The sequence below is a fragment of the Rattus norvegicus genome, chromosome 7 (assembly GCF_021556685.1).
Source record: "Rattus norvegicus strain SHRSP/BbbUtx chromosome 7, alternate assembly SHRSP_T2T, whole genome shotgun sequence".
Classification (NCBI taxonomy): Eukaryota; Metazoa; Chordata; class Mammalia; order Rodentia; family Muridae; genus Rattus; species Rattus norvegicus.
In genome coordinates, this window is record NC_141540.1 from 114,663,259 (window position 1) to 114,683,187 (window position 19,929).

Below are 19,929 nucleotides of genomic sequence, written 5' to 3' on the forward strand. Positions count from 1 at the left end.
GGAGGCAGCTGCACAGGACTAACAGCAAATACTCAGACCCCAGGACCCAGATCAGGATCCTGGACTCTTAGAGTCCCTCCATCACTCCTCTGGTGTCTAGGCTACAAATTCTACAATGTGTCCTAATGAGATAAGTGCACTTTATCTCTCTTTGGTCCATCTCCAAAGAGTATGTAGACTTCACATTTCCCACCAGTTCTGAGGGCTAAGGTGGGCTTACCAAAGAACATCACTTTCTAAACTGGGCCTGCTGGTCCACACCTGTAATCCCACAACTCAAGAGGCAGAGACAGAGGTTGGGGCTGGAGAGATGGCTCAGTGGTTAAGAGCACTGTCTGCTCTTCCAGAGGTCCTGAGTTCAATTCCCAGCAACCACATGGTGGCTCACAACCATCTGTAATGGAATCTGATGCCCTCTTCTGGTGTGTCTGAAGACAGCTACAGTGTACACATATACATTAAATAAATACATAAATACATATATATACACATTCATACATTCATACATAAATCTTAAAAAAAAAAGACAGAGACAGGAGAAATCAGTTTAGTCTGTCTTGGCTACATATTCAGTTCAAGGCCATCTTCAGACAAGATCCTGTTTCAACTTCTCTTCCCACTTATAACAAAAACCCCTTCACTTTCTAAACCTGTGAAATGCCACTGAAACCTGGCAAGGCACAGTGGCACTTCTGTATGATGACAGCAGGTAGAGGAAGTGTAAAAAGTTCTCCACCTCCCATACAGGGTAACTATGAAAACACAACAAGCCACAGAAACCTAGACACAAGTGTTCAGAGGCCCATACTAACCACAGCTGGAAGGAAGACCCCAAGGACACAGACAGTGAGGGAGGGGAATCCACACCATACGTGCTACATGCTAACAGAAAAGGAAGTTCAGAACTCAGAGTTACTGTGGAAAATCCCTTGAGCTATGGGTTCAAGATCAGCCTGGGTAATTAGTGAGAACCAACTGAGAAAGGAGATTGAGGTTGGGGAGAAAGGCAGAAGGCGAAGTCCTGGTGCATGCTGAAACAATCTTCACGGCAGATTGCTAAGCCAAACACCCAGACACAAAACACCGCGTATTCATGACTATTCATAAGGAAGGTTCAAGTGAGGGAATTCAGAATCCAGTCTTGGCCTCCAGAGCCTGGCAGGAGGGCATGGGGTTAAGAGCAGGCACTGGAATCTGTACACTGGAGGGTCACCGTGGGTGTGATGTGGCCTGACTTCTGGTTACTTTGTGGATTCTTCTTTCTTCCACTCTTCTTCCCTTTCAACTCCCTAACTCTAGGTAAGAGAGAAAGAAAGAGGGAAAGAGAGAAAAAAAAAATTCTCGAATAAAGTCAGGGGTAGGAGAGGGGGCCTCATTAATTAGTGTCCAGTTCCTTGGAGGCAAGTTCGATCTTTGCCTAAGACATTAGGATATCTAATTTCTCCTCTTTGCTTACGACTACTTGACAAATGGCAACAGACACTACCAACAGCACCCAGCCACCTACCAGCCCCTTTCTTTGGGGCTCTGGCATTTATATACCCTCTGAAAAGTCCCCAGAATCCCAAACATCGCACACACGCAGAAACTATCTGCAGCTGGCAAGCCCATGCTCCTCCCACAACGAGGCAATCATAATCACCAGCTGTGGACACTGAAGCAGCCCCATAGCCCACACCTGAGATGACAGACAAAACAAACTCCCATAGTTCTGTGGTTTTAAAAAAACCCCAAAGTTCTCACTATTTGAGAACTTTATTTGGGTGTTGGTGCGTGTGGACGGGGACAATCAGATCTCCTCATGCTGGATACAGGCCGTTATGATCCTTCCACTGTGGGCACTGAGAATGGAATTCAGGTTCTCAACAAGAACAGCACTAACCACGGAGCCATCTCTCCAGCCCCTTAAAGGGTTAACTGTGTGTTATGTAAGCTAGTTTTTGAAAGGCTGTCATTTTGAAAGTACTTCCCTGCTCTCAAGCGGCAACCTTTTTCTTCTCCCTGTTGATAGTGCAGACCCACTTGAACCAGAGGACGGCAAGATACCCACTGCACCGAGTCCTGCTGGGTCAGACTAGGGTGAGGGCCAGGCAGGATCCACCACAGTGCCAGTGGGCGCTCCAGGCGCCATCCCAGAGGCCAGGACTGGAGCGATGGCAGCCTCCTGCCCAGGGTGTGAGGTTTATGCATAGGGTGGATGACTTGACAAGATTTGTAACACATGACATTCTGCCACACGAACTTAAAAACACCTCGCTCAATAAAACTGTGCAAAAATAAGACAAAAACCACGTTTCAGATAAATGTTCTTTGGAGTAACACTTGGTACCCACAGCGAGCTCTCGAGGGCTGATCTTGCACGCCCTGGGGCGGGCATCTTCGCTCCACCCTCTCTGTGGTAGATGATAAGTGTCCTACCCTCTCTTGAGAAGTGAGGCCCAGGGCTCAGTCTCCCACGAACACCGAGGCAACTCCTTGCCACCGCAGGCAACCAGGATCCTCTAGGGAGGGGTGACCCAACAGAATGAAATTCAACTCTCTCCAGAGGTCAATCTAGTTCTGCATTTGCTTGACGCCATGCACACACATGCACCACCACACTCTCAGCCATGCATGCACGCGCGCGCGCGCGCGCGCGCACACACACACACACACACACACACACACACCCCACCACACTCTCCTCAGCATCTCTTCCACTTATTTCACAGTGCTGTTTTTTTCAACCCCAAACCCCACCCCCAACGCCACCATCCAGGGAAACCAGGCTCTCAGCCAGGACTCCCAGAGCCCATGGACCATTCTCCAGATCACATCCCCAGCTAGGACACCTGTTACGGTCCTGGTCTTCACAAAAGGACGTGCTAGCTGTCCCCAAGCCTTGTGGCTTCGGGTGCTTAAAAAAGCATAGCACTCTGACCATAGCATTTCTGGAACTCCTTAATGGTGACTTAACCCTAACGCTCAAGGACAGAGCAGACAAGCTGCAGTTCAGAGCAGTGGGCCTAGATCACACCTTGAAGCATTTTCAGGAAAGAGGGACAGGTAAGCAGACAGACAGGCAGATGAACTTAACCGTTTGGGAGATCTGGCTTCTCTTCCCTCTCTTAGACTGCCTGGCAGGCAGGGATGATTTTCTTGGGTCCATCCAATCCAGGCTTCTGGGCCAGCCACACTCGGGGCAGCCGCAGTCTTGGGAATGCTTGCGACTCCTTTCTATCTTCTCAGAACCCCTACTCACAGCCCTTGGCAACAGAACTCACCTGGGAATGTCCCGGGTCTTCAGAGTGCAGGTGGGGAAGGTGACCGAGTGCCAGCTGTGGGGGCCCAAAGCCTTATCCGCTTCATCCGACTTTTCCAAGCTCACACCCAGCCCTCACCGAAGCTTCAGATTGCCCCTCAGCACTCGGAACCACCCACCCTCAGCCCAACGCCTGCAGACCGTTGACCTTAGTTCACCACTGGCAGAGCACGAGTTAGGACACCATGAAATCTGGCCTCTCTTCCTGCTGTGGCCATGAGATGATTGTCTCCTGACAGTTGTCCTGATGAAGGTACAAACTCAATGGCTATCCCGCTGGACCATGTGCTGGGTTCACTCAGCCTTCATGAAGTCCCACAGAGACTTAGTGCCTAATAGGATGACATGGCACTGGCTCAACTCCTGTCACCCCCACAGTGGTGTGAATGAGAAATGTCGCTGGTTGTGGCCTTGTTAGGAGAGGCGAGTCCCTAGAGGTGGGTTTAAGAGCATAGACTGTTCTTTCGTTTCACTGTGCTTCATGCTGGTAAAGGTTTGAAAATGTGAGCTCTCAGTTTCCTGTTCCTGGCGCCATGCCTCCTCACCATTATGGACTCTGACCCCCCTAGAACCATAAGCCCCAAATAAACACTCTTCTGTAAGCTGCCTTGGTCATGGCGCTTCATTTCAGTAAAACAGAAGTAACTGTCACAGCCCACAACCCACCGCCATCTCCTTCCCCCAGGTGAAGAAGGCGGGGAGAGCTGACAGAGCTGATAGAGAGCTCCCCATGACTCGCCCAGGGAGCCGGGGGCCTCCCCCACAAGTTCTGTCAATCCTCCCACAACCATAAGAAAGGGTCCATGCCTAGAAAGATGAGTCAGCGGTTAAGAGCACTGGCTGCTCTTCTAGAGGACCAGGGTTCAAGTCCCAGCAGCCACGTGACAGATCCCAGCTGTCAGTAACTCTGCCCAATACCCTCACACAGATATACATGCAAAACATCAACGCACATGAAATTACTAGAAAAAAGGATAAACAATACATTTTAAATTAAAAAGGGGGCAGGGGTCCATGGGTCACTCCATTCAAAGTGGGTCCCAACCAACCAACCACCTACAACTTTTCTTTCCACTCCCATCCCAGTGTGGCTGGCAGCTCCTGCCCAAACACACATGTGAATAAGAACTGTTGGAAGACCGGTCAAGAGCCTGACCACCCAGTGCCTCAGCTCTTGGGTAACAGTTTCTGCCCAGGCCTCCTCCCCCACAACATTCTCTGACCCCCACAGATGCTAACCTGGTCTTCCAAGGTCCCATAGTTTCATGTCCTAGGTCCCAATTCCTCTCTCTCTTTAAACCATTGGCACCATCCAGCTGCCTAATCCCCAAGTCAACTCCTCACTCCCTCGCTGCCCAAAGTGACTCGAGCTGCCCTGGCCACTTGCTCTCCAGTGACCCAGTCAAGATGCTTCCAAGGACTCAGCTTCAAGTGAGGCCCTGGGAGTCAGGACCAGCAGAGACAATGAACCAACCACACGTGTGCAGACACACGGAATACACAGGGAGGCGGAGACTTTTCAGTGATCTCTGCATCGCCGTAAGACGCTGCTCAGTCTTAAATATGTCTAAGAACTGCCTGATGGGAACTCACACCAACCACACGGCACTTGCAGGCAACGGTGCAGTCCTAGCTCTGCAGGCTGGACTTCAACATGGACTCGGGCGGGCCCTGGCCGGCTACCTCGAGTAACCAGCAATCCTGACAGAATGCTCTCAAGATGACTGGGGGACACATGCCTATGACTTCCCTCTAGCCTGCACCATAGGGGAAGGGAAGGAATCCCAAGTCACAAAGCCCAGAGGGAATGAGCAACCTGGGCAACATCTCCCAAGCTCCACAAGGAACTGAGACCCACGCAGAAGACCAATTCACCACGCATGCCTAAGAGAACAGAACTGAAGTGGATAAACACATTCATCTGTCCACTGCTCCTTCTTCCTATGGGAAGACCAAGAATGGAGTGCCCCAATGCTGGTCCAGTGCCCAAGACTCAGAAGCACCTTGCTCCTGGCAGACAGCAGAGGGCCTGCTTGGGGCATCTCAGGGACACCACACGTGCACCTTCAGGCAGCAGGAGGGCCCCAGATGCACTGGCTGAGAAGCAAGTGGATGCAGTCGGGCCTGTTGAGCCCCCAAGCCTGACTTGGGGATAGCCCTCTGGGTCTGCCTGCAGTCCCAGTCCCTCACTTGACGGGAGAAAGCTCCCAGTTTAGATGAAGAATGCTGCACAACTCTACAGAAAAACAGATAGGAGAGTCCAGTGTTTGGTCTCAAAAGAGGACCTTAGAGGTAAAAAGGCAAATTGGTTGTAGGTAGAGACTATGTCACCAGAGCTTCACTCTAACCATCCAAAATGAAAGGAAGGCATAAGGCAGCAGGCTGGGTCTGGGCCAGCCTGCCTTACTGGCCTTGAGATAGTGTGCTGGTGGGGCAGAGCTGCACGGTGCACAGGACAGTTGGGGTAGATAAAGGGAGAGAGCACACAAGACAGAGCATGGCTCCTCCACCCACACTGGAGCCCAGAACACGGGAAGGAAAAACCCACCTTGGGCAACAGCGTGACCCTGGCTTTGACTTTCTATGTGTTGAATGGCATGTGCTGAAAGTGTAGAAACAGGCCATGTAGAAGTAGGCTACTGGGCTGGAGAGATGGCTCAGCGGCTAAGAGCACTGACTGCTCTTCCAGAGGTCCTGAGTTCAATTCCCAGCAACCACATGGTGGCTCACAACCATCCGTAATGGGATCTGATGCCCTCTTCTGGTGTGTCTGAAGACAGTGATAGTGTACTCATATACATTTTTTAAAAATGAAAAAAAATTTAAAAAAGGCTCCTCCTGCTGCAACTATGAATTTCACAAAAATTTTGCGAAAGCCCCCTCAGGTGATGGAGTCAGAATGGACCCGAACTGGTGGGTCTACCACCGAACAGGAAACCAAGCGGAGAACTCTGAAGGGCAGGTAGATAGGTAAAGCTGGTATGGTGGCATCCAGTTGATCTCCCATAAGGGGACATAAGCAAACTGAGAGCCAGCCCAGGCTAGATAGTAAGATGCCGTTTCTAGAAAACAAAAGCAAGAACGATTTAGAAGACAGGAAAGCAAATGTACACGTTCTACTAAGTCCATATTCTAACATCAATTTTAGGGGCTGGACAGATGGATCAGCAGTTAAGAGCACTTTGCTGCTCTTGCAGGGAGGACCCAGGTTCAATTCCCAGCACCCACACAGAAACTCACACCTGTCTGTGGCTCTGCTTCCAGAAGATCTGATGCCCTCTTCTGGCCTTTGGGACAATGTACACATGTGGTACACATACATACGTACATACATACACCAACATACATAAATACAAATAAATCTAAAAAGCAAGCCAATTGCTTTCTGAAGCCAAGAGAACTAACGACCCCCCTGGCATACCAACAAAAGTTGGTAGTACTCATTATGTCCCTTCACCAGCCCATCATGGTGACCTGTAATCCCAAGACTCAGGAAGCAGAGACAGGAAGGTGAGTTAGAAACCCACCTGGGCTATACAGCCCACCCTGTTTCAGAAAGGGGGAGGGGGGCGCTTGACTCCCTGTACTCTGTGCACACAAACCTGTGGGTGAAATGACAGGTTTGGAATGTTTTAGGATGTAAAAGGGGGGAAGGGACAGCTGACAAGGTGGGAACACTGACAACTGCAGGAGAAACAAAATCCTTTGACACCTTGCCTTTTCATGTTTGTAAAATCACTTCCCAGCAGAACCTTTTTAAAAGAAATCTTGTGATACATTTCCCACAATAACGATTCATAAAATTAAAAGAAGAGAGGAAAAAGAAACATTTTTATCATGCTGGAACCCCAGCCTCTTTAATTGTAAAGAATAAACCCAATGGTGTTGACAGAGAAAACTCAAAAGTTACAAAATGTTGCTTCTTAAGAATGTGTAAGTCAAAGCTTTTACATCTTTTCCCCTGAACACTTATTTAAATCCCTTCACAAGCTCCTGGGGGGAAGATTTCCCACAAGTGCTCAGCCACCCGGCTGTGCCTTCCAGCTGTTGGCAACGCTTTCCCTGCAGCACACAGGCCGCCAGGCAGCAGTGGTACCCTCAGACAAAACTGTGAATTGGGGAGGAGGGTGGGGGAAGGGGCTAACTGCTGCCATTGGAGACCACAGAGAGTAAAGCGATGATCAAAGACGCAGTCGTGATCCGCAGCTCTCAGTCGGGTTTCCACAGTCTCCGAGGTTATTTTGTAGCAAATATTCATAGGCTATAAAGCAGGAGCATCTCTTTGCAGGAGGCAAAGCTCCTCCCAGACAGTTTAAGATCCTTCGATGGGGGAAACCCCACCTAGAACCCACTATCTAGGAAATTTCAGGGTGGGAAGAGAATTTATCTACCCTAAACCACTAACCTTTTCCAATAGGAAAGAAAAATCTGTGAGGTTCTGAACCTTGGCCCCCAGTGCTACTAATCTCACACATGTAACAGTATTTGTAACAGACACAATGAGAACCCACTGTGGATTCTATTTTTAAAGTTAATTTACTAAGTATTTACTTCCCATCAAGCTCGGAAACAGCAAAACTTGGTAACTTTTCTTTAATTCAGATCCAATGGCCTTCCATTCTCCTAAACTTGGAAATATGGAGTCTCTTTGAAGGATGGAGGTGGAGGGGTTCCTTGTAAACAAAATTAAAAGCCTTTGTATGTGCTATGTGCAATAAAATGGAGCTGCACTCCAGCCTTGCAATTACAGCACACTGGCCCACCTGAAACTTGGGTTCCTTCCCAGCCTGCCATTAGCCAAGAATTACCCTACAGGCATCTCTTTTCTCACCCAAGGCTTTCTGGTTAGAGGGGACTGTCTCTCCCTTAGGCCACAATGCGGAGGCCCACGCAGCAGCAGCCATCTTCAAAGCTGCCAGTGACCAAAATGAACCGGTTGATCCAGGCTACCGCATTCTTTTTGAAAAGGCAAAAAAGATGCCCTCGCGGAACACATAGTAGGCTCTTCCTTTCCACCCTACTTGGGAATTCACTGGTCTAATCCACACCAAACAAGTGCTTCCAACAGTGGGGTCAAGGTCAAAGGGACTGGGAAACCATTTCTATAGGAGTGCTCAAACAGGTTGTCCTAATGCAGGCTCCCGGATGTTAAAGGGTTCTTAAACCTCTCTGAGCCTCCACTGCCTGTCTCCAGAAAGGCCCACTGTGGCAAGCTGAAAGGATCAACACGCAAAATAGAGAAAAGCATGGCCTCGTCTCCAAGAAGATCACTAGAAACTGACACTCAGGAAAAACGTACATATTCGGAGTTAATGTTTGCTGGGTTCCTCCACAGCGCTGAGCTGGGGGGGAGGGGGGATTCCCAATCTGGCAGGAGGCTGCCCTGGTCATTTCGCAGGGGACCTCCAGACCCCAACATCTGCCTCCAGGACCCGGACACCTCCCAAGCGCAAGGTTAAAAGGGTCTTCAAATTACTGGGAAGCCCTTTAACGCATTTAGAAGTTGGTCAGTGGGCATTCGAGGAGCCCTATGACATCAGGAGAGGAGGCGCACTAGGCTCCGGAGCAAGCACCGTAGGGAACCCGGGAGGATCTGGGAGGCTTCCAGACCCCACAGTGAAGAAGTCTGGGGAGGCCCCAGGGCCGAACCACTAGGTCAGGTGGGCAGCAGGGAGGGCCCGCGGGCGCCAAGTACAGCCTGGCGGACAAAGGGGGGCAGGCTGAGCCCGAGCAAGCGGCGGGGCGGCCGGGAAATGGAGCCACGTGCCTGGCGGGAGAAGGCGAAAAAGCCTCCCAACACTTGTTTTCTCAACCCCGCGAGTAAACCGCCCTCCACTCTGCTCGAAAAGCGGGGTGGGAAAATACGTTCGTGTTTTTAAGTTTTCTGGAACTTTTCCAGAGAAACGGGCACGCTGGTGGGAAGGGGTGCCACGGCGGCCACCCGCTCCGCTAGGAAATCGCAGGGCGATTAGCACTTGAATGGGGAGGGCGGCTGCCCAGCGTGGAACTGCGTCCAAGCAGACGATCGCGGTCCCGGGGCCCCGGGGTTCGGTTCCCGACCCGTCCAGCTCCCCGCCCCAGGCCCCGCATGCTGGGCCCCACAGCTATGCGCTTGGGGACAGAGGGAGGAGCGCTGCGGGAGGACCGAGACCCGTTGCAGGCCGGGCCTGGGCCCCCAAACACGTCCGGGCCGCGCTGCTCCGGTGCACTGGGCCTCCCTGCCCCGAGGCCCTACCCGGCTGCCCCGAGGCTACGCCGCGGCCCCACAGGCTGGGCCGCCCTCGCCTGCCCCGCCCGCCAACCGCCAACCGCCGCGGCACGAGTGCCGGGCGCCGCGCGGACTCACCGGGGCCGGCTCCCGAGTACATGGTGGCGCTGCCGAGGGCCGCGGCCGAGGGCCGGCCGCGCGCTCCACGGGCCCCGACGCCGCGAGCCGCGAGGACCCGCCGGCCGCTCGATCCGCCCCGGCGCGGCCGCCTCGCAGAACAGGTTTACCCGACGCGGCCGGGGCGGCGGGCGGAGGCGGCGGGAGCGGAGGGGGAGGGGAGCGGGAGGAGGGAGGGGAGGAGGAGGGGCGAGAGGGACGACGAGGGAGGGGACCGCGGGGAGGGAGGGAAGGAGGGAACAGCGGGGAGGGAAGGAGGGAGGAGGCGGGGAGGAGGGAGGGGACGGCGGGGAGGAGGGAAGGTGGCAGGGAGAGAGGGGGCAGGGGAGGAGGCTGGAGGCGGCGCGCGCACGCGGGGCAGCGGGATGGGGGGAAATCGAGGTGGCGGCCCCCCGCGTGGTTGCCCTGAATGAGGGACCCCAGGAGCGACCCGGGGCACACGGGCGGGAGACCCTTCCTCCGGCCCAGCGAGGCGACGTCTGGCTTCCGGGCGCGGCCAGCCCAGCACTGCGACCGGAGTCGGAGTCCTCCCGCGCCGAGTGGCAGAGCCCCGGCCGCGTCCCGCCCCTGCACCTCGGCCTGGCTCTTTAAGTTATTAACGAAACGGCGACGGGAAGCTAGCTCCCCACCCAGAGCTTGAACTTGGACGCGGCCAGACCCGTGCGCGTGACCACACCGCCACCTCCCGGCGCGGCTCGACAACCTAGATAATCCTAATAAAGCACCAAGGAAGCACAGCAAGTTCAAGATGAATTTTATCAGCCGTCAGGGAGCAGATCTAGTCGGGGCTCCCCGCTTTCTGGGCTCAGAACCCCCAAGTTCTGCCCTGAGGCCTCCCAGACGAGCATGCTCTGTGCACATAGGCCCTTTCCCCACTTGTTGCTGGCACGTGCTCCCAGTTGTCTCTGGCACCTTTTCTATAGAAGAGGCAGTGTCAGCTCCCGCCTCACCCTGTACGCTTGACAATGCCTTCAAAGCCCATGCTGAGGACCCAAGCAAACAGGGTCCTACTGCAGGGACCCCAGCATCGGGGTAGGTTCCATAGCCTGTGCAGTGCTCAAAAAATAGTCCGAGGAGCAAGAAAAGCAGCGTTCCTTCCAATAAACATGGAAAGGAGGAGAAGGAGGAGGAGGAAGGAACTAGATAAAGAACTGTGGGGTTGCCATCCCAGCTACTCAGAAATCGAGGAAGGAGGATGACAATGCTAAATCCAGTCTAGGGTACATAGAAGAAAGCCTTGGGTACCCCTTCCTCCTAAGTGGTCGACACAAACGGGTAATTAATCATACCTAGCCCTTGTGGCCAGCACTTGTGGTCCCCACTGCTTTGGGATGGAGACAGGATTTGCTGAACTCAGGAGAGATTTTTGCTCAGAACCAGCCAGGGCAACAGAAAACTAATGGGAGGGGAGGGGCCGTGTTAGATTTTACTCAGCAGTAGAGCACTGTCTGAAGACCTATGAGACGTTGGGTTCCCTCCCAGCATTGACACCCCCCCACACAAAGTCATGAAGTCTGTTTGGGGGGGCATGGGATAGGTAAGTTGCCAGGCATCAAGAAGCCTTGGGTTCAATCAACACCACAAAAAACTGAGCATGATTACACATGTGTTTCTGAGCACAGGGAAGTCTGGGTACACTGGGCATTAGTGCGTATCACAGGAAAGATGGACACCGTGTGCACTCGCTCCAGAGTGGGATGAGAAAGATAGAAGAGTGTGTCTGCAGCTGGGATCCAGTCAATGCAGCTAAGTGCAGCAGTGTGCTTGATCCTGAGCCAACAAGCCAGCATCAGCCTGGCAGTGTGACTTCATTATTGCAAGAGTCCCTAAGCCAGGTGTGCTTCCAGGAGGCTGAGGCAGTATAGGAGTCCCTGCATCTAAGGAAGGGAGGGAGAGGAAAGTCCCAAACTAGCAAAACTTAAAGTAGCCCAGCGATGCCTTTGTATGTAGCCACCATCCTAAGAACAGCCAAGTAGTAGCTACGGTGTCGAGCTAGCAGGCAGAGCGGTGTGGAGCAGCCCCTTTGGGTACCTGTGGTTGCAGCGTGCCATTCCAGGAGCCATGTTTCAGTCCAAGGCTCACAGCTCCTGCATGACAGCGTAACACTAGGACCTGGGGGAAAAGCTGCAGGCTCTGCAGTAGGATGGAGGCTGGGAAACTTTGTTTCCAGGCAGGGTAATCTCGGGAAGGGCTGGATAGTGTCTCTGCTGAGACCCATCACTGCTCTCTGCTGGTGGAAGGATGCCATTGCTTCCTGTCTGTCTCCTTCCGCAGCCTAGTGCGGGGGCTCACAGCAGTAGGATTCAGAGTGCCCTTTTCCAGGATACAGCCATCCTCTCCTGCAAGATCTGTGGACCCACAGCCCAAGCCAAGGACACCATCTCTCCAAGAAGCCACCTGTTCTGTACACCCCGCCTGCAGAGCCTTCCTACTGCCTTCTTTCTGGCCTGCAAGCTAGGACTCAGTAAACAATGGTGTCGTCTCCACTCATGCCTAGAACCTTCTCCAGTTCCCAGTGTGGCCTGGCACGTGGCATTGGAGGTCTTGGCCCCTTCCATCACAATTCCCACTCTTGTGTTGAGGCTCCTGGTGCTATATGTAGCTATAGGCTCAGGCACAGGCTGAGCCGATGAAGCAGGCCAGTCCATAACTTTGCACTCCCAGTTTTGATCAATAACGACCAGGAAAGAGAAAAGGGAGCCTGAGGCATTGCACAAAGCATGCTCCAATGCCATGGGGCCTAAAGGATTCAACCTTAGGGGCTATTATTTCTTTCAAGTCGGTGTGGTCATATTTATAATTCTAGCACAGAGACTAAGGCATGGGGATCAACAGAAAGACCATCTCAAAAACAGCTGGGTGTGGTGTGGTGCATGCCTTTAATCCCAGCACTTGAAAGGCAGAGGCAGGTGGATCTATATGTGTTCAAAGCCAGCCTAGTCTACATAGTTCTAAGCTAGCCAAAGCTACACAGACCTTGTTTCAAAATATGTATTATATATTAATATATTTTAAAATATACATTAGAAAAAAAAAGGAAAGAAGTCAATTTGGGAAGTACTGAGTCAAACAGCACTATTGTTTACTGACTGCAGTCCTCAGAGTCTTTGGCAAGGTTTGAAGAATTCTCCTCCTGGAGAGAATCAGGAATAGTGCATTAATCCATCTTCTATTACCGTAACTGAACACCACAGCCTGAGTAATTTAGAAAGATCTGGAGGTTGGTTTAGCTCAGGGTTGTGGGACAGCCTCGGAATCTGCTCACCATGCAAAGAACCCAACCTTGGGATACCACAGACAATATGTAACCTGTCCCCAACACACTTGTGCACAGAGCCCTCTTGTCCTCAGGGCCACACTAGAACTTTCTGTAGCCCCCTCTGGCTTTCATATGCTAAGATTCTTGGCATAAACGTGGTGGCATAGGCCTTTAATCCCAGCACTCTGGAGGCAGAGGCAGGAAGATATCAGAAACCAGCCTAGTCTACAGAGTGAATTCCAGGATAGCCAGGGCTACACAGAGAAACCGAGTCTCAACAAACAGAAGTGTTGCTTACAACTGACAGTGGCAGCATGCTAATTCCAACACTGAGTTCCACCAGCCTAGTCTTTATAATGAGTTCCAGGGCTACATAATAGAGAGACCCCATCTCAAAGAAACAAAAGAAATCAGAGTAAAGTGACAGAGTGGAAGATGTTTGCACACTATTATAGAGATGTGATACCCAACAATGTATCCTTTGTTTGCATGTAATGTTTCTCCAATGATAGAGAACACATCTGGAATATACAAAGGTCTAAAGGAAATAAAAGTAACAACACAACAGGAAAACTGGCAAAAAATGAGACACTTCAGAGAAGAAACTAAAGGATCAACAGATCTGTAGAAAGAGTGCTGGGCTCACGGGCAGTCACAGTGGGCACTACTACAGACCCGCTGGTCCTCAATATGGGACGAGGTAATGGCGTGAAACCTGATCTTGAGCACCTTCCCCATCACCCAGCCCACAATCATCCTGTGTCACTGCTTAACCTAGACTGCCATCCCTGTCTCTCCCCTCCCCCTGTAATCCCTCCTGAAATGAGCTCCATACAGGGTTGATCCCTCCTCCTTACAAGGTTCCACACTTTCCCAAAGACGTTTGACTGTGTCTTGCAGCCACAGGGGTCAAAATGAACTCTGATATATCTACCCGTCACACACTTCAGCTGTGGGTTGGACCATCCTGCCCTTCCTGTATGGTAGGGACAGCTAACCCACATGTAGCAACCTTAACAATAGCAGTCATTACCCTGCAGGGCCAGGCCACTGCAGATAGGCACTGATGGGGACAGGAAGAGTCATAGCATCTGTGTGGGGCTTGGGCCCTGTGTTTACCCCGGTGATGGGGTGTGAAGCTCAGCCCCTGTGTGGTCATGCCACTGGGAGTTCTAATCCTGTATGTTCCGTGTGCCCAAGGCATGGGAATGCTGTCAGGGTTGGGAATACAAAACAGGCCAGTGGATGGACCTGGAACATAAGCAGACACTTATGTTGAAATCTAAACACTGAGGGGGTGGAGGCTTGAGGATCAGGAGTTCAGGGTCCCCCTGGATTGTATGGTAAGTTTGAGGCCATCCTGGGATATATGAGCTCCCAGCATGCCTGTCAGGCAGCTCAGAACGCCAGCTCTAGGGGATCTAACACCATGTGCATAGCCTCACAGATACATGTACGAATAAGAATAAAATAGGTTTGGTTTTGTTTTTCTTGAGATGGTTTTTCAGTGTAGCTCTGGCTGTTTTAGAATTCACTCTGTAGACCTGGCTGGCCTTGAACTCACAGAGATCTACCTGCTTCTGCTTCCTAGGTGCTGGGATTAAAGGCCTGCATCACCATTGCTTTGCATATAATAAACCTTCAGAAAGTTTCACTTTAAAAAAAATGAAAAGAGGGAACTGGAGAGATGGCTCAGAGGCTCAGAGCACTTGCTGCTCTTCCAGAGGTCCTGAGTTCAATTCCCAGCAACCACATGGTGGCTCACAACCATCTGTAATGGGATCTGATGCTCTCTTCTGGTGTGTCTGAAGAGATCGACAATGTACTTACATAAAATAAATTTTAAAACAAGATAGAAAGAGTCCTGCTCTGTCTCTGGACAAGCAGACTGAGTAGCCTGTGGCAGACTTCATGGGTCCTGGGCTTGCTCTGTCACAGCGAATGCGGCTGTGAGATCTAGGGGCTCAGCTGCATGTTCTAGGAGCGTCTGCAGGCTCTTCATCCACAGGTGGGAAACTGAGGCAGAGGGGCCGTGCAACCGGCTCTGAGCCCAGCTGCCTGCTCTAGAGAGCAGCACTTCCTCAGAGGCTCTGGGGCAATCCTCCCAGGAGACCCTGTCTCTAGTCTCTTCCTGAATCTAGGTCTGAATGTACTTGGTTCATTCATAAACTGCTACACATTAAATTGACACATAAGGTGTTACATTAGTTTCAACCCTTACAAAAGGATAAGTTCTATTGAAAAATAAAACTATTATCACGGTAAAGAATGAAGGCAGATGGGATGTGAATTTCCTGTTACTCATGATCCTTGAGGCTCTACTCTTTGATGTGTAGACTCCGACTGAGCAGAGTTTAAGCTCGGGGAACTTTCATACCTGTTTTATCTCCTCAGAGAGTTTATTCATCCGAAGACCACGTGCTCGTGGTGGCATATACGCACAGTCACAGCACTCAGAGGCAGAGACAGGAGGATCTCTCCAAGTTACAGGCCAGCCAGACCACCTAGTGAATTCTTTTTGGGGGTTGGGGAGAAAGGGGTTTCAAGACAGGGTTTCTCTAGCTGTCCTGGAACTTGCCCTGTAGAACAGGCTGGCCTCAAACATAGAGATGTGCCTGCCTATGCCTCCCAAGTTCTGAGATTGAAGGCCTGTACCACCATACCCATCTTACATAGTGGATTCTAAGCAGAACCAGTCAGATGGCTTTTTTAAAAAAATTATTTATGTTATGCATATGAGCATACTGTAGCTGTCTTCAGACACACCAGAAGAGGACATCGGATCCCATTACAGATGGTTGTGAGCCACCATGTGGTTGCCGGGAATTGAACTCAGGACCTCTGGAAGAGCAGCCAGTGCTCTTAACCACTGAGCCATCTCTGCAGCCCCGGTCAGATGGCTTAGTGGGTAAATATGGAACAGTGAAAGGTGCCCTGGTTCCAGGTTGAGGAGGCTTGAACCCCAGAGACCCTGAAGGGATGGTAGGCATTTCGACTGACTCCCAGGAAACCAGGCAAGTCACTAGCCTGCAGCCCTCCATAGATTTGTGACCATCAGTCACATAAGGGCAACGTCCCAAGCCCCTCCACAGGTAGAGGATGTGAGCACAGGTCATGTAGGCTCAAGGCAGATCTCCATTATAATGAGGTGCCTAAAGGCCTGGAGGCTTAGCCCCCTTTTCTTCTCAGACATTCCTCCCTGCAAAAGGTATTTAATCTCAGGCCCACGCTGAGAAGTGGGGTACGGTTTTACTCATCCACTTTCCACCATGACAAAAAATGCCTTAAAACCAGGGACTGCCTCTTTCATCAGGGTCGCTGTAGGGAGCTGCAGAGAAGAGAGAAGGCCTTCGCCTATAGAGCCAGTCTCCTGAAGAAAGCCTCACTAAAGCCTCACTAAAGCCTTACTGCACTCCCAGCGACAACTGCCAAGCTCAAGCCTATCACCATCTAGTCAAGGACTCTTCCCCTCAGGGCCTTTTCCCCCTCAGCCCCAGGCTATATCCAGCTCACTCAGTTCTCAGCTCTTCTGCCTGGATACCCAAGAGCCTGAGAACCCGATGGCCCCAGCCTCCTTGCAGGCCCGAGGATGTCCAAGCCAGCTCCGGCTGTGTGCCCCTCTCAGACTGCAGCTCCCCACCCCTGGGGCGGTGTCCCATGGTTTCCCACAGCCCGACACCCACCCGGTGGTGGTGTGGCATAAGTTAGGTCAAACTTCCCATGGTGAGCAGACGCGGGACCCCATTAAACCTACAGGTAAAGATTGCTGCCATGAAACCTGATGACCCGAGTTCAACCCTACACCCAGAGTGGAAGGAGAGAACTGGCTTTTTCCAAGTTGTCCTCCGACTTCCACACATGAATCATGAAAGGCATGTGTACATGTGTATTGCACATGCATGTACCAATGCACAACAACGTAACACAACATATATATTTTTAAAAGCTACAAAAAATAATGTATAAGGGTTGAGGCCATATCTCAGTGGTAGAGTACTTGCCTGGTATGTGTTAAGGCCTTGAGTTTAATCCGTGGCACTGAAAAAAAAAAGTGTGTGTGTGTGTGTGTGTGTGTGTGTGTGTGTGTGTGTACGGGCAAACTGGAATCTCAGACTTTCCTGCAAGGCTCCAAGTACAAGGAAAATAGTTGATCTGTGATCAGATGTATATCAGTGCACAGCTGGGTAAACAGATGGAAGATTTGGATACAAAATGACCCAATCACTGGCACTGTTGTCTTAACTGTAAGTTTGACTACAAAGATGCCCAGGTCACTAGTAAAGCACAGTCTAAAGGCCTGTGTAAAAGTCTAAGGTGTCTAGACCACCCACCATGGGGGTCCTGGTGGGAATGCCTGCAGGGAGGTGGTGCAGCTGTGCTGGGAGTCTGGGCCACCAGTGTGATGCTGAGGCCTGCATGGTACCTGTCTGTTTCCTGTCAGCCATGAAGGTGAAGGGCCTCCACTAACACACCTGCCACGTGGAGCCAAGCAGCCGTGGATCAAGCACTCCAAAATCATGAGTCAAAAGACATCTCTCGGGGCTGGAGAGAGATGGTTCAGCGGTTAAGAGCACTGACTGCTCTTCCAGAGGTCCTGAGTTCAAATCCCAGCATGGTGGGATCCCATGCGACCCCACATGGTGGTTCACAACCACCTATAATGGGATCTGCTGCCCTCTTCTGGCATGCAGGTATACATGCAGATAGAGTACTCATACATAAAAATAAATCTAAACAAAATGAAACAAAACAAAATCTCTCCTCTCCTAGGAGGCTTCTGTCAGGAACTTGGTCACAACAGGCTAAAGCTGACTGTTACAGTCACAGACAGTACAAATTGAATGGAAATTCATGTCTTATCTTTCTTTTCTCTCCTTCCCTCCTTCCCTTCTTTTCTCTCTTTCTTCCTTCCCCAGTGCTGGGGATTAAAGTCAGGAAGGGCCCAGGACATGCTAGATTACTGCTCTATCCTGAGCCCCAGTCCCAGAAGTAACAAGTTTCAAAGAGAAAACAGAGGCCTTTTTTTGTCCATGACTTTAAGAACCCAAGGAAGGGCTACCGATGAGCTGCTGGATGGAGGGTCGTGCACGTGCACACCCCCCCCCCCCCCGCTCCTACCACCTCCCACCCCATGGGTTTTTTTTTTTTTTTTTTTACTGTTCTTTGCTCATTGCTCATCTTTCCTACATCAGCACCAAGGGAGCTACGGGACCCAAATAGCAGGTGGCACTGGGAGGAAGTTATATCAAAGTGAGTTCTCAGAACGCTTCCAGACTAAGGCCAGAACCCCAGGCAACCTCCTTCCAATAGCTGCAGACACAGACCTAAAGCTGGCTCACTGGTGCACTCCCAGGGCCTGGAAAGAAAAAGAGCTGGAAACCAAGCTTGGATATTTGTAAAAGAAGGGAAGTGACTTCCCTGCCCCATAGCCCAGTCCTCCCTCCAAGGCACCTGTGTGGCTACGGTGGCTTGAGGCTGTACTCAGAGGCCTGTATGCCGACGCCAACCTGGCCTCAGCTTTGGTCCCACCGATACCAAGAGCAGCGTCCCCCTTGTAGCTATGGGCCCAGCCAGGCCTGAGTTGCTCATGGAGCACTGTCCAGCTGAGGTAAATACAGCTGCCCCAGCCAACCAAGCAACCACCAGCCAAGCCTCAGATGTAGAGTCAAAAGCGTTGTTACATGAACTAGTACAAACCACAAAGGGCTTTTCGCAGAGTGGGGACTGACAAATTGACTTTCTCATTTAATCCAGTCCATTGGTGCGGTCCTGGGGATTGAATCCAGGGCCTAGGCAAGTGCTCTACTGCTAAGTACATCAGAGCTCTGAAACTGACAGATTCACTCGAAGATTTATATACAACTGCAAATGACATCAAGGCATGGTGGCTCAAACCTGTAATCCCAGAACTGGGGAGACAAGCAGGAGGACTAAGATCAGTATGAGTCAAGCCTGGGCTACATAGCAATCACCCGGCCAGCTTGGGCTAAGCCAGGATGATCTTAGTAAAACAGAACAAAGTGAGAAACATACATAAAATGACTTAGAGGGGTCAGAAATACAATGCCTTGAAAAGGGACATGAGAAGGGGACAGGAGCCCTTGCCCTGGAGTCTGGTGACAATTCTATCTAGCAGAGTTGGGAAATGGAGCTTAGCTAACTGCTTAAGGCCTTTCTCCCTTCCAAGCTACAAACCTGTGAAATTCTGTAGGAATCTCATCAGAAACCCGATTCACATGGAAAGGGTACACACTAAGACCCTTGTGTAACCCTACTGGGCTCCTGGTTTCACCTCATCAGACTAAAAATCCATCCAAGGTATTCACAGACCCTTATCTTGCCCATCAATAAACAGAGAGAGCAGGTGGAGTTCTATGAGTTCAAGGCCAGCCTGGTCTATAAAGCAAATTCCAGGACAGCCAAAACTACACAGAAAAACCCCGTCTCAAACAAAACAAAAAAGGAAAGGGTGTTTAAGCAAACATTTGAGGTGGTCTGCATGGCTGATGCTGAGTCACTGCCTGGTCTAGGAGAAGCTTGGGCACATTTTACTTGTTCCAGTTCTCCCGTGGGAGGCACACCACTTCCCCACCTGTGGGGGGAGGGGGTCTCTCTTCTGAGTACCTTTCTCTTAATTCTCTTAGAATGCCTACAATCCTAGCACATGGGAAGTAGAGACCAGAGGATGGCCACAGGTTCCAGCCCAGCCAAGGAGTCACATCAAGACTGTCAGAAAAACAAAACAGGAACATTTCAAATGACTGCCATCTTTTACTCCCTAAGGCTGAGATAGCCTGGGGAATTGGTGTGACTAGGCATGTAGAGCTTGAGAGTGTGAGGCCTCTGGCTCTTCATACCATGTAGACATCAGACTCTGTTTCCCAGTGCCCCAGAAGCTCAGTTCCCCCAATCCTTTCTGCCAGGCCTCACAGGCACCCTTAAAACTGGCAGCAGTTTGCTTTGTGAGGAACTGAGACCCCTGGG

At 51.2% G+C, this 19,929-nt stretch overlaps 1 protein-coding gene across 1 annotated transcript in view; it reads right to left on the reverse strand.

Annotated features, from left to right (window-relative positions):
- The window catches only part of Ago2 (argonaute RISC catalytic component 2), an 86,257-nt gene extending 76,442 nt beyond the window's left edge, over positions 1–9,815 (reverse strand). The window contains 1 exon segment of the mRNA NM_001408918.2: positions 9,648–9,815. Coding sequence (NP_001395847.1) covers positions 9,648–9,669 — 22 coding nt within the window. The 5' untranslated portion in view covers positions 9,670–9,815.
- Between the last annotated feature and the right edge of the window lie 10,114 nt (positions 9,816–19,929).